At 42.5% G+C, this 14,607-nt stretch overlaps 1 protein-coding gene across 1 annotated transcript; it reads left to right on the forward strand.

Annotated features, from left to right (window-relative positions):
• Positions 1-10,493: 10,493 nt before the first annotated feature.
• LOC109081717 lies at positions 10,494-12,335 on the forward strand. Its single transcript, XM_019096694.2, has one exon. It carries the CDS (start codon positions 10,557-10,559, stop codon positions 12,210-12,212), a length of 1,656 nt encoding a protein of 551 aa, XP_018952239.2. The 5' UTR covers positions 10,494-10,556; the 3' UTR covers positions 12,213-12,335.
• The last annotated feature ends 2,272 nt before the right edge of the window (positions 12,336-14,607 follow it).

Here is a 14,607-nt window from a genome sequence, read left to right on the forward strand (position 1 = left end):
ATGGTGGGCTATCACCGGTATCTCGTCTCCGGCTTTCCTTGCCGCAAACTGAGTCCAAGGTACGTGGGTCCATTCCAAATCACTATAAAGATAACCCCGTTTTCCTTCCGGATGGCACTTCCTAACACATATCGTATTGCTCCTACCTTTCATGTATCCCTGCTCAAGCCCGCTGCTGGGTGTTGCCCAGAGACAGGGAGAGGGGAGGTCCGTGCACATTCCCGCAACCCATCACCAGAGAGTGGCGAGGAGGCTTCCAAGTCCAGGATTACTTTCATTTCCAGACGTCGGGGAAGAATCCCTACAGTATCTGGTCGACTGGGCGGGGTTACGGTCCAGATAACGCTCATTGGGTTAAATTCCTGAGGAATTCTAGACCCCAATCTCTCGATTAAGTTCATCGCTTACATCTGAAAGACCGCCCCGCGACCCCGTGTAGACCCCACATCGTTTGCCCCTCGCCGCCGGAGTCGCTCGCAGTCTGGGGGTCTCTGTCACGAGACGGAACCCCGTGATCCCTCTGCGGCCAGCAGAGGGCACCCCTCACCTGAATACGGACACCACGCATCCATCATTCATTTTACCTGACTACACTACTTTCCCACAATCCCCGTCCTTTGACCTAATCACCGTCACAGGTGCTTCTTCATCAGGACTTGTGTAGAAAAGCTGGACTATCACAGAGATCACCGGAACTGTGATTTGCTGTGGTCTGTCATTTCTGAGCGTTACACCGTGTTTGTTTTCCACGGTTTACCGACCCTGTTTGATCTCCTTTATTACCTTTGCTGCCTACCTACCGACCCTTGCTTGTTACTGATTTTGATTCTCGGTCTCCCTACGTTGCTTATATTGCTGGTGTTGACCATTGCTGTACAACTACGAGTTTTCTGCAATAAGCCTGCATATGGATCCCTGTCGAGTTTCTGGATCATTACAGTTGTGACTTAGCTGGAAGTTATTTTGTGAGTAAGAATTGGTAGTGAATGAGACCCACTGATTTGCTGATCAACAGCTGTTTTCACTTTCGTTTCCAGCCTAATCTTTTCTGGTCCCATTACGTCTACCTTGTTTCACACAGTCATAGTGTAATTGCATAGGGTCACTTAAAAGAACATTAAGCTGGTCCTCCAATAAAAAGCGGATTGATCACAAAAATCGGAATTACAAGTTTTAAATGTGGCCTTATTACGCTCAACTGAATCAACAATGACTGTCAACTTCCTTGCGAAGTTACTTTGCAAACAATCTGTACTGTATAATAAAATGACTTTGAACACAGTACTTACAGACAATTGTTATCCAGTTTTCAGACTGCAGTGTTGTGGTGATGAGGTGATGCTTTTGTCACTGTGCCTGCTTTCTAAGTTTGCATAAACACCGTCCAGTCAACTACGGTGCACCGCATCATTCCTACTGCTAATTTACTTGGTTGGCGCTGTCTGTGAGAAGTCCAAGTGAAGCATGGTTTGACGTCGATGGACATTAACATTGTCACCCGTTAAGGTACTTAGCTAGCTAATTAAGTCAATTTTTATCACTGGAAGGCCTTTTTATGAGTAACTTTAGAGAAAGACGTTTTATTAAGTTCAACGGACATCACCTGTAACCACCTGTTTGATGGCTTAACGCTTAGCTAGCCAAATTGCCTTTCTCGCTTGACGCGCTGTTTGTGAACTTGGAAAACTGTAGTTTTAACCAGTTCAACAGGACATTTTCCACCTGTAGCGTCTTGGCGGCCGCCGCCCGGCTTTGAACTGCCTCTCGGCAGATTAAGAGGCGCCGCGGACGAAAACCACACGCATTCATGGCGGGAAAGGGAGCGCAACGTTACTTACTTTTTTTTTCTTACTGGAGGGGCTTTTGTGAGCAGTGTAAAGTCGTTGTTGTAACGAGTTCAACTGGACATTTTTCACCTGTAACTTTAGTGTCTTGGTGACACAGCTCGATCCACGCTGAACGAGGGACACGCACTCGGTGGGAAGAAGAGTGTTAGCGACCACATTGGATTGTTTTTTCCTAGTATTAACGTTAAATGTAAATGACTTTGACCATTCATTGTATTATTGTCTTATGCATGACATATGCTCCGCATTAGTGATTATTTTACATTCAAGCACTTAATAGAAAGTGAATTGCAACCGGATTATGACTGAGTATATTAACAATAACGTTACACCCCTAATAATTACATTATGTCTTTAAAGTTAGCTACTTTGAAAATACAGGTATATTTGTTGCAGTAGACTACTGTAGCTTATATAAGTTCCCCTTGTCTCTTATTTTCTTTGTTTTATAGTTGTGTTGCAGGTCATAGGAAGAGATTCTTTTGAACCCAGTATCCTGAATATTAGCAACAAACTGAATACCAACCTCTGAAAAATATGCTTTGGAAGTGTAAGTGTTTGCCCTCTTAACTGTGAAAAAGAGAGCACAGCTATTTAAACATTATAGGCTAAAACATGGAAGTTATGCAAGAACACAGCCTTTTCCTTGTTTATATCAGGAATGTCCATGTACATTTAAATCACTCAATGCACTAAAAGTACATTTATCTCGCCTTCACACCAAAACTCCTGATCAGCAGCAACCAGATGCACCAGTTAAATTTTGCTGTCTGTCATGTGGGTTTGCCGAGTCTTGTTCTCAGACTGACTACTTTACTCACCTGCGTACTGCACACTTAAAAGTAAACCATAAAGTCAGGTGCCCGTATAAAGACTGTAAACTTTGAAACAATTATATACTCCACTTTCAAAGCACACAAGAGTAAAGTACACACCAGGACCAGAACTGGAAAAGTTTCAAAGTCAGAAATCATTGGTTTGGATAATGTAAGCAATGACAATGATGCTGCACAAGACCAAATGTCACATGCTGATGATATGGACGATTTAGAAGAATGTCAGTGTAGAAGCTAGTGAGAATGATCTTTGTGATTTAGAAAAACAGCTTGAGCACAACTTAGCATCTCTCTTCTGTTAAAGATGCAAACTGTCCTTCACATACCCAGAGAGTTCTGTGCAAGAAGTAATACAGCAGCTTTGTCAAATCAATAAGCTGTCACAGCCACTTCTGCATAACAGAGTGAGGGCCGTCCTAAAAAAAATATTATGCTGACATTAATGAAACAGTTGTGAGAACAGTTGTTACCAGTGTCGTGTCAGAAAGTAACATAATGTCATTTTGTGCCAAAGATGGATCCCTAGGAACTGCTAAAAAGAGAGCGGCCTATGTACGTAGAGAGTTTCCACTGGTGAACCCCATTTGAATATTGTGTGGAAAAAGGCAAAAAAACACTTGCATATGTCCCTATTGTTCCCATGCTCCAGAAGTTGCTGAACAAAACTTGACATATTGGATAAAGCCTTGTCAGAAAAAGTCCATGTCCCACAGGAATATAGCTCATATGTAGATGGGCAGTGCTTTAATAAAAACTCTCTTCTTGCAAGGGACGAGTTCACAATTGCTCTTACACTTTATATTGATGACTTCGAAGTAGCCAATCCTCTAGGAACATCCAAGCTGAAACATAAAAATGTGTGCCATATACTGGGTCATTGCCAACATACCTGCAAAAATATAGGTCAACCCTTAACTCAATCCAGCTTGCACTACTGTGCAATACCTCAACAGTCAAAGAGTGTGGTTACGCTAAAGTTCTGCAACCTCTTATCTACAGTCGTGGCCAAAAGTTTTGAGAATTACATAAATATTGGAAATTGGAAAAGTTGCTACTCAAGTTTTTATAATAGCAATTTGCATATACTCCAGAATGTTATGAAGAGTGATCAGATGAATTGCATAGTCCTTCTTTGCCATGAAAATTAACTTAATCCCAAAAAAACCTTTCCACTGCATTTTCATTGCTGTCATTAAAGGACCTGCTGAGATCATCTTGTTAACTCAGGTGAGAATGTTGACGAGCACAAGGCTGGAGATCATTATGTCAGGCTGATTGGGTTAGAATGGCAGACTTGACATGTTAAAAGGAGGGTGATGCTTGAAATCATTGTTCTTCCATTGTTAACCATGGTGACCTGCAAAGAAACGCGTGCAGCCATCATTGCGTTGCATAAAAATGGCTTCACAGGCAATGATATTGTGGCTACTAAGATTGCACCTAAATCAACAATTTATAGGTTCATCAAGAACTTCAAGGAAAGAGGTTCAATTCTTGTAAAGAAGGCTTCAGCATGTCCAAGAAAGTCCAGCAAGCGCCAGGATCGTCTCCTAAAGAGGATTCAGCTGCGGGATCGGAGTGCCACCAGTGAAGAGCTTGCTCAGGAATGGCAGCAGGCAGGTGTGAGCGCATCTGCACGCACAGTGAGGCGAAGACTTTTGGAAGATGGCCTGGTGTCAAGAAGGGCAGCAAAGAAGCCACTTCTCTCCAAAAAAAAAACATCAGGGACAGATTGATCTTCTGCAGAAAGTATAGTGAATGGACTGCTGAGGACTGGGGCAAAGTCATCCGATCCTTGCCCCTTTCCGATTGTTTGGGGCATCTGGAAAAAAGGCTTGTCCGGAGAAGAAAAGGTGAGCGCTACCATCAGTCCTTTGTCATGCCAACAGTAAAGCATCCTGACACCATTCATGTGTGGGGTTGCTTCTCATCCAAGGGAGTGGGCTCACTCACAATTCTGCCCAAAAACAAAGCCATGAATAAAGAATGGTACCAAAACACCCTCCAACAGCAAATTCTTCCAACAACGCAACAACAGTTTGGTGAAGAACAATGCATTTTCCAGCACGATGGAGCACCGTGCCATAAGGCAAAAGTGATAACTAAGTGGCTCGGGGACCAGAATGTTGAAATTTTGGGGGCATGGCCTGGAAACTCCCCAGATCTTAATCCCATTGAGAACTTGTGGTCAATCCTCAAGAGGCGGGTGGACAAACACAAAAACCCACTAATTCTGACAAACTCCAAGAAGTTATTATGAAAGAATGGGTTGCTATCAGTCAGGATTTGGCCCAGAAGTTGATTGAGAGCATGCCCAGTCGAATTGCAGAGGTCCTGAAAAAGAAGGGCCAACACTGCAAATACTGACTCTTTGCATAAATGTCCTGTAATGTAATTGTCGATAAAGCCTTTTTGAAACGTATGAAGTGCTTGTAATTATATTTCAGTACATCACAGAAACAACTGAAACGAAGATCTAAAAGCAGTTTAGCAGCAAACTTTTTTGAAAACTAATATTTATGTAATTCTCAAAACTTTTGGCCACGACTGTATGATCTAAAGTCATTGGAGCAAAATCGTGTTTACTTGGAACAACTAGGTGAGAGTGTGAAAGGCACAGTCTTATATGTTGTTGCTGATAATCTTGGTGCCCACTCCCTGGCAGGATTCCTGGAGAGCTTTACTACTGACAAGTTCTGCAGATTCTGTTCGGCAAGCAGTATTGACATACAACACCAAGAGGTATGCTCTGGTTACTTTAAACTCCGAGACAGAGACTCCCATGATAAGCAGGTGCAGGAGGTGAGAGAGGACCCAGCATTGAGTCGGACTTATGGTTGGAAAAAACCATGTCCTTTAACTGAGAATCTTGAGCACTTTCATGCAGTCACTGGTTACCCTCCTGACATCTTGCATGATATATTGGAAGGCATTGTTCCAACTGAGTTGTCCCTTTGTCTTAAAGACATGATAGACAAGGGGTATTTCACACTAGAACTACACATTTTAACTACACATTGTACTGACAAAACAGACCGACCTAAGATTATTGGAAAGGGATTTTCCGCCAAAAGAACCATTGGTGGAAATGGCCATGAGAATTGGTGTCTCATAAGGCTCCTTCCTTTTCTTATTGGTCACTGTGTCCCTGAGGGTGACAACACTTGGGAAATTCTCATGCTTCTCAAAGATGTGGTTGAGCTAGCTGTTGCACCAAGGCATACTGAGGAGACACTGCATTTCCTGGACTGTAAAATAGCAGAGCACAGACAGCTGCTGCTGTCAACATTTCCAGATTTTCATTTAAGGCAAAAAACATCACTTTTTGGAACATTACCCTCAGCTTGTAAGGAAATTTTGGTCCCTGTGTGATGTTTGGACAATGCGCTTTGAGGGGAAGCACAAGTTCTTTAAAAAGGCAATTCGCAATGTGCAAAACTTTCAAAAATGTTGCCATGACACTTGCTACCAAACACCAGAAAGCAGTCAGTTACCACCTTGACTGTAGCTCTTTTTTTCAGACCGTCAGTTGAGATGACAAAGGTTACCCCAGTTTTTGCTTGCCTCTTTCCCTTTGAACGTTCAGAGAGTAATCGCCGCAAAACATTACAAAGCCTGAGTCGGTTCTTAATGCATCATCTGTCTGTGTAGATGGAATCAAATGTCATCCCGTCATGATACTCTCTCTACTGGCTCATGCTCAGGTCTCCCTGAATTGCCCAGATTCAAAAAATTGTTGCTGTTAACACAGAAATTATGTTTGTTGCCACAAAATGACAGCATGGTATTGTGAGCATTTAAGATCTTACCAATGTCAGACTTGAATGATGTCTTCCCATTATCAAGCATATAGGGTACAAGGAGAATTTATGGTAACACTGAGACGATATGTTATTTGCTAAATACATGTCTTTTATCATGGTTTCCCAGATGCCTGAGCAAGAGAATAATAACCATGAGGGTTATTGTCTCCGAGGGAGATAAAAGAAAGATGACGACAAAACGACCTGACACGCTTGACGATTTGACTGGCTGGCTCAAAGGCACTCTCAAAAGCGAACTATAGTTTCACCTTACAGTACCAAGATCCTGAATTTAACAATGAACTGTGTAACCTCACCAATCTCTCTCAGCTCCCAGAGAAGCCAACAATCAAAAATCATCCCTATGATTGAGCTGGTACCAATCTCAGCAGACACTGATCATATGGTGACACAAGCAGCCAGCCAGACACCGAGATCCTGTCCAGCTCCTCTCTGGATAGAAGTTTTTCAGTGGCCAGAGGTATTTGACGTTCCCAAATTTTCGGTTGATGTTGAGTACAGACTTCATCAAGGTAACCTGTTGTATCTGAGAGATGGAACATGTCTTAAGGTGACAAAAGAGTTGAAACATAATATACTAGAGAAATTGGCCGAGACCATGTATGCATTTAAAGCATACCCAGAAAAGGAAGATTTTGAAGCAGTTGCAAAAGCCTTAGTACAAACCCACCCGTCTCTCAAAGAATCAGGGTCATCCTCCGGCTGGAATGGATGGAAGAACAGTCTCAAGTTCAAGATGGGAAACTACAGAACCAAAATGCGCCAGATTGGACGAGTTGATGTCACTGTCAATGGTGGTAAACGTGGAAGGTACACTGCAAATGCCGACCCTTCTCACAAAGGCATAAAAAAGCCAAGGAAAGGAGAATTAAATTTCCTACCTGAATATCCAGAGGGGAGGGATGACCACAACCTGGAAGAAGCTCGCCAGGTTTTGGTCAATGAAATGATGAAGACAAAGCCAAATGGGTCCCTTGTTAAGAAAGAGATGGACCTGACATTTGCGCTTCGGAGAAAAGAAGTTGTCCAAAACAAGCCTGCCATCAGCCAGATGTTACATCGATGGCCAGCTCTTTTCACGGAAAGCCAGGTATGTATTACTGCTGAGTGTTTAAAAAAGACGTATGTGTCACTGTAATGTTAAATACAATTTGTCCATAGATTCTTGTTTTTAGCTTCATATGCAATACATGTTTTGTACACGGTTTATTACGAGTTCTCCAGAGTGGTGGGGAAAAGTCTGCAAGAGAATTTCTGTGATGAACTTGACCGTTTCTCTCCAAGGCTGATGGACCGCTTTCGGAAGAAGAAAGGCCTTACCGGCTAGCTTTTGGCTGAGCTTTTACGTCAGACAAAGGTGGGTTTGACTACATTATTCTACTACATCTTTCCTTTCTCTGTTCATCTCAATTTGTCTTTTCTTTCTTCTCTGCTCTTTATCTTTTTCTTTCTTTCTTTTTCATTCTTACCATCTCATTTCCCTTCCTTAATTGTCTCCTTTTCTCTCTTCATTACCTAATTTTCTTTTTCGTCTTCTCCATTTTCCTCTCCTTTTGTCTTCTTGTACATAAACATTGTGATGAATTTCTGGAATTTATTTGATAAATACATGTGCAGTGTTTCCCACAGAATTAGATTATATTTGTGGTGGTGTTTGGGGGATTAAGGCACAACAAAAGGGTTAAATATATCATATATCTTTATTGACACGTACACATTTCCATTGCCAACACTTAGTGTCAGATAACTTAAAGACATTGCTATTGCTACATTGCTATGCCATTGCTACACTTTCTATGACTGCTCCACAGACTTCTTGTTGCAAAAATTTCACTCACACACACACATACACACGCCGACATGGAGGTGGACACACACACACAAACCTGGAGATGAAGGTGGACACACTCACACCAAAACACAACAACCTGGAGGTAGACACACACATACACACACACAAACTCACTCACACACACACTCAAACTTACTGACACGCCAACACACACTCACACATTCAAAAAGACTCTCACACACACACACACACACACACACACACACACACACACACACACACTCAAACAAACTCAGACACACATAGGCTCACACACACACACACGGGCCACCACAAATTAATGATTTTATGGAAAACCCTGATGTGAGTATCCTTAGCAAGATATGTTTTAACTCTTGTGTCCACTATTTTGCAGACCACTGAGCCAACAGACATCAGGTGCCTATGTCTTCGGGGACTGCCTGTCATCTTGATGGATGATTCTTCTGCCTTCTTCAGGACATGCTCTGTAAGTTAATTCGTTTTCGTAAATGTTGCAGGTGCATGCTCCTTTTGTCTCCTTTTTAGCTGTTAATGAACACTGCCATTCATTTTCAAAATTATTTGATCAGCATCAGGTCTCCATTAAGTCTCTATTTTATGGCCGAACAAAGATAGTTTACCCACTTTCAGTCCCAGTCCTATTGAAAAGTTGAAAATTGCTCCCAATAACTAAAGTTGTATGAATCCTTTTACAATTGCCCAATTTTTTTTTTTAACTTTACTGTCACCAGTTGGAACTTGTGAAAATGTTTTTGGGTTTAAAACTCAAATGGGGAGTTCTGATTGCACTTGTTAGATTCTGGTTGCTCCAGTGATCAAATATCTTACTGTGTATGTTACTTTCAACTGGTAAAGTAAAAAAAAAAGCAATTAAGGTGAAAGGTACTGAGAGTCATAAAAAAAAAAAAATCAAAAATTCAGCACGACTGTGACTGAAAGTGAGTAAACTACATATTTTGGGCCAAAGTGTTGCAACCTGTACAGATCTGAATATGGCATTTGATAAAAATTCAAGACTGATATCGTCCTTTTAATATAAATTACTACAATTCTGTTCAATATTAAAAAACACAGTTCATAATTAACACACAAAAACCATTTTCTAACCACAAAAACCATTTTCTAACCTTCACAAAACGTTTCTTTCTGTGTAAAAAACAATCACTCTGGGTAACTGACAAGGACTCGTACAGTGAAACTCCAGTGGGAATTCTCTGCCTTGGTCAAGAAAATACCCAGCTCAACCCATCCAGAGTAGGGATCATCTTGGAAGGGTCTGTGGTAATGGATGAACTGTCCAACCTGCCTCAGGCCTTTTGTGTCCTTTTCGGACTGATCTATGCCCTGCACCTGGACTACCCCAAGGGCATGAAAAACACTTTCAATTTTATTGAGCAACTAATGCTCAAACTGGGTAAAAGGTGAGCTGGTACCCAACATTCAAACTTTGAAAAATCAGCTGGAAGCATAAATCGGGGTTCGAAGTGGCTCTTCTACTGGTCCAGATTTGTTTTGCCACAGTTTGTAATGTTGGACTTTATGAAAACATGTTTACTGTTGTGTATGGTTTTGGGGTACATGTGTTCTGTGGTATTTGCACTGATTTTTGCACAAGATTCCATGACACAAGACTTTGATAAAATTTAATTTCAAATGAGTTGGGTATTTTAGTTACATTACCAACTAAATGGCAGATGTCTTGGTGCATTTTGGATTTTCAAGATATATAGAGTAGATATTTTAGTCATGTGTGTTCAACTATATAAAAATATTTCCCTAATAGGAGTGTAAGTTATAATACAGTTTTAATGTGATTTGTTGTAATAATGATGTACACATGCTTGAGCACAATAAGTGTTTTTGTTGGCATGATGGTGCTTTGTTTTATGCAGTGTTCAGGGCATGAATGACACATTTTGCCACTGTTTCAGGCTTATGATTCAAGGTTGTTAAAGCAGGGGACAACAACCCTGAAACTTAATGCTGTTTTTAAATAAGACAGTAAAAAAAATGACTTTTGTTTTGCGTATTTGTCTTAATTTAAACGTTCTAGTTTTAGCACATGCAATGAATGTGCTGCTGAAAACTCCTGAGGAAGAGCTTGATACCAGTGAACCAACATGGAGAGAAGTCCAAGAACACTGTGCAGAAAGCCCGTTAAGCATCTGCCCCAGGACCAAGCGGTATACCTTATAAAGTATACAAGAGATGCCCGATGCTCCTCCGCAGGTTATGGAAACTGTTGCGAAGGATATGGACAAAAGGTATCATTCCAGCATCCTGGAAAAGAGCAGAGGGGTGTTTTGTACCCAAGGAAATGGACTCTTCCGACATCAGTCAGTTCCGAACCATCTCTCTCCTAAGTGTCGAATGTAAGGTATTCTTTTCTGTCCTGGCAAAAAGGATGACTACCTACATGGTGAAGAATAAATATGTCAATACATCAGTCCAGAAGGGTGGCATTCCAGGTTTCTCCGGGTGCTTGGAACATACGGGCATCCTCAATCAGTTGATCAGGGAGGCCAAGGGGAGCAAAGGAAATTTAACGGTTGTCTGGCTCGACTTGGCTAACGCATACGGTTCAATCCCACACGGCCTCATTAACACAGCTATGGAACACTACCATATCCCCTACCACACCAGGGGCATAATTACCAGCTACTTCGGAGGATTCAAACTACGGTTTAAAACTGCCCACTTTACAACTCAGTGGCAGGACCTGGAAAAGGGAATCGTGACAGGCTGCACCATCTCCCCCATCCTGTTTGTCATGGGAATGAATCTGCTCATAACAGCTGCAGAAAAGGAATCCAGAGGGCCATCAATGGAGTCTGGCATCCGCCAACCTCCAATAAGAGGTTTTATGGATGACCTTACCATAACAACTTCAACCCATGTGCAAGCAAGATGGATCTTGAAAGCCCTTGAAGATGGAGCAACATGGGCTCGGATGAAATTCAAACCGAGGAAATCAAGAAGTATGGTGATTAGAAATGGGAAAGTGACCAGCAAGTTCCAGCTGCGAGTACAGGGGGAGACGATACCATCAATTGAGGAAAACCCAATTAAGTGCCTAGGGAAATGGTACGACGCATCCCTGACCGACAGATGCAATGTTTCCAGGACAGAGAAACAGGCAGATGCATGGCTGAGTAAGATCGAGGGGTCAGGATTGCCAGGAAAGTTCAAGGCCTGGCTCTTCCAGCACGGCCTGCTACCACGGCTTATGTGGCTACTGACAATCTACGAAGTACCTATGACAGCAGTGGAAGGAGTCGAGAGGCGAGTGAACAAATACCTTCGCAAGTGGCTCGGAATCCCACCAAGCTTCACATCAGTAGGGCTATACACCAGGTCTGGTCAGGTACAGCTGCCCCTATCATCAGTGGTGGAGGAGTTCAAGGTGGCAAAGTGCCAGCTTGTGATGATGTACCAAGACTCCACTGATGAAAAAGTCAGAAAGGCAGGTGTCACTACGAGATCAGGACGCAAGTGGGTGGCTGACACATCAGTGGCACAAGCCGAAAGTGCATTGAAGCTGAAGGACATCATTGGGAACCCATGTGTAGGGAGGCAAGGATTCGGATCCACCCACTTCCAGCAGTGGGGAAAAGCAGACCCAAGGCAGAGGAGGGACATGATTCAAGCCGAGGTCCGACACCTGGAGGAAGAAAGGCGCAGGTCTATGGCCGTCGAGCTTGGAGTACAAGGTGCCTGGACGAAGTGGGACATGCCGAAGCGGAAGATCACGTGGCCTGAGATCTGGAGACTGGAGCCCTTTCGTATCTCCTTCCTGCTCCGTTCAGGACGACACCCTTCCATCACCAACAAACCTCCACAAATGGGGTATGAGGGAGGACCCATCGTGTAGGCTATGCGGAGGGAGGGGAACAATGGCGCACATACTGGCAGGATGCAAAACAGCCCTTAGCCAAGGACGATACAGGTGGCGCCATGACAAGGTTCTCTTTGCACTGGCTGACATCTTGGAGCGGGAGAGGGCAGAAAAAAAGCGCCAGACCAGTACAAGGCCGAGGGACATGCATTCAGTTCATCAGAGAAGGGGAGAAACCAGCAGCCCCCAAGAAGATCAAAAATAGCCTCTTGCAAGCAGCACAATCCTGGGAGATGGGGGTGGACCTGGGAAAGAAACTAGTCTTACCCCAGGTTGTGCAAACACTGCTGAGGCCAGACATGGTCTTATAGTCTGAGGAGGCAAGGAAGATAATCTTGATTGAACTGACGGTCCCGTGGGAAGACGGGTGTGAGGAGGCCCATGAGGGGAAAGCCACAAAGTATCAGGACCTCGTTGAGCAGTGCAGGACCAAAGGGTGGCAGACCTGGCTATTCCTGGTTGAGGTCGGGTGTAGGGGTTTCCCGGCACAGTCTGTGTGGAAGACACTCACTGCTTTGGGTATAGCAGGAAGGGAGAGGAAGGCAGTCAGTGTCCGTAGGTTGGGTGAGGCAGCAGAAAGAGCATCTTGTTGGCTCTGGAGTAGGAGGGAGGAGTTGAGCTGGGGGCCAGGAGGAGGAGGGCAGTGACTGGCCACCACTGTGCCGACCCGCCAATGTTTTTAAGGCTGGTAAATTAAAATATCCGGGGGCTTACAGTTGTAACACAACCCTCAAAAACAGCCCCATACCGATTATCCTGCCTTTACAGGGACAGCTATCATCCGCCAAACCCAGAGCTGTCAGGACTGTGTGATTCACCCCATAGGGTTTCGCTCCAAGTCCAGTATCTGTGCGTATTACCACTCGTGAAAGTTGGACGCCCACCTGATGACATCAGTTTGGTGCTGAATTCGGTAATGGTTGTAATGAGGACTGCTTGTCTAGTGCTTGATTATACACTGTGGTAAGCAGTCTGATTGAACAAAACCAGAATTCGGTTTAAAGGTGTGACTGAATAACGCCTAAGAAACAACTCAATGCTTAAATAACACTCCTTCCTGTGTAAGTCGGTGGCTGCCAACAAAGCGGAATACAAACCAAATAATTTTGATACTCAATGTCTCTTTACAGCATGACTGAGACGGAGCTTAAAGTTTGTCTAGGTTTAGTGGTTTCATAAAAGTCACATATTAGACAACTGGACTATGAAGCTAAACTGTGAACCCAGACAATCATGTCTTTACTGTAGTTCTACTGTAAGCTATTATGCTTCAGGTGTTGCATTTTTGCACGTTTTACTCTTTTCTGCACGTGTTGCTTCGAACAAACTTTGAAAAATTAATGGCTCATTGAAATCGGTTTAAGTTAAAAACTTATATATAAATTAAAATGCAAATTATGCAATGTCTACATTATCAGCCTTAATCTAACTCAGAAGAAACTCTAACCATGTTGTCTACTTTTATATATATTCAAACATTTTCAGATGAAATGTTTCAATTCATGGCAGTTTAATTTATCAAGCCGTTAATCATTTTAATTATAAAAAGCATGAATGTACAACCCGACAGAGGTAAAATCCTCTATATTTCCACAGACTAAAGATTATTCTGAAGCTTCTCTGTTTATTATGTTTATTCACAGCAAAGCCATGGTGAAATGGCAGGTAGACTTTAAACACAATCATTTTACAATAACACACACTTCAATGCAATTATAATTCAACTCAATAGCAATTGTTCATTAAATAACACGCTATGTAAAAAAATAAAACCAAATGTACTTCATAACCCTGTATCTGAATGTAGTTGGTTCCAAATATGAACAAAGTCTTCAATGAGAATTCCCAGTCGATTTTGATAAGGAATAATTAGACCATAAATTTGACATAACATGCATTTAGGCAAGTTTCATTCAGTTTTTCTTCTCACTATGTACTGGCCTCGTCCACATAATGACATACAGTCACATTTAAAAACTGAAGCCCCTAAAATAGAGCTTAATGAACATATTATTAAAAACATAATTGTCCTGTTCTAGTTCTAGCGGACATGAACACTGATTTACACTCCGTGAAGTGAGGGAAGAAAAGATCCTAAACAGTTGCACGAGCAGAAATTACAGTATGAGCTTCGTGAATAAACGGCAAAAGAAGCAGAGTCATGTCTGCAAATGAACTGAAATCTAGAAATTTCTAACTTGTGCATGGTCTCCTTTCCAACCTTTCTGCTGTGTTTTTTATTAGCTCGGACAATGAGACCTGAATAACTTCTGGTGCCCTAATACTGCTCAACAGTTATATCACTCCCAGTTAAAGATCTGAGAAATGAGAAATCGCATTTTCTCGATCTTTGACATATAAAAGGTCTTTG

The sequence above is a fragment of the Cyprinus carpio genome, chromosome A15 (genome assembly GCF_018340385.1).
Source record: "Cyprinus carpio isolate SPL01 chromosome A15, ASM1834038v1, whole genome shotgun sequence".
NCBI classification, from domain to species: domain Eukaryota; kingdom Metazoa; phylum Chordata; class Actinopteri; order Cypriniformes; family Cyprinidae; genus Cyprinus; species Cyprinus carpio.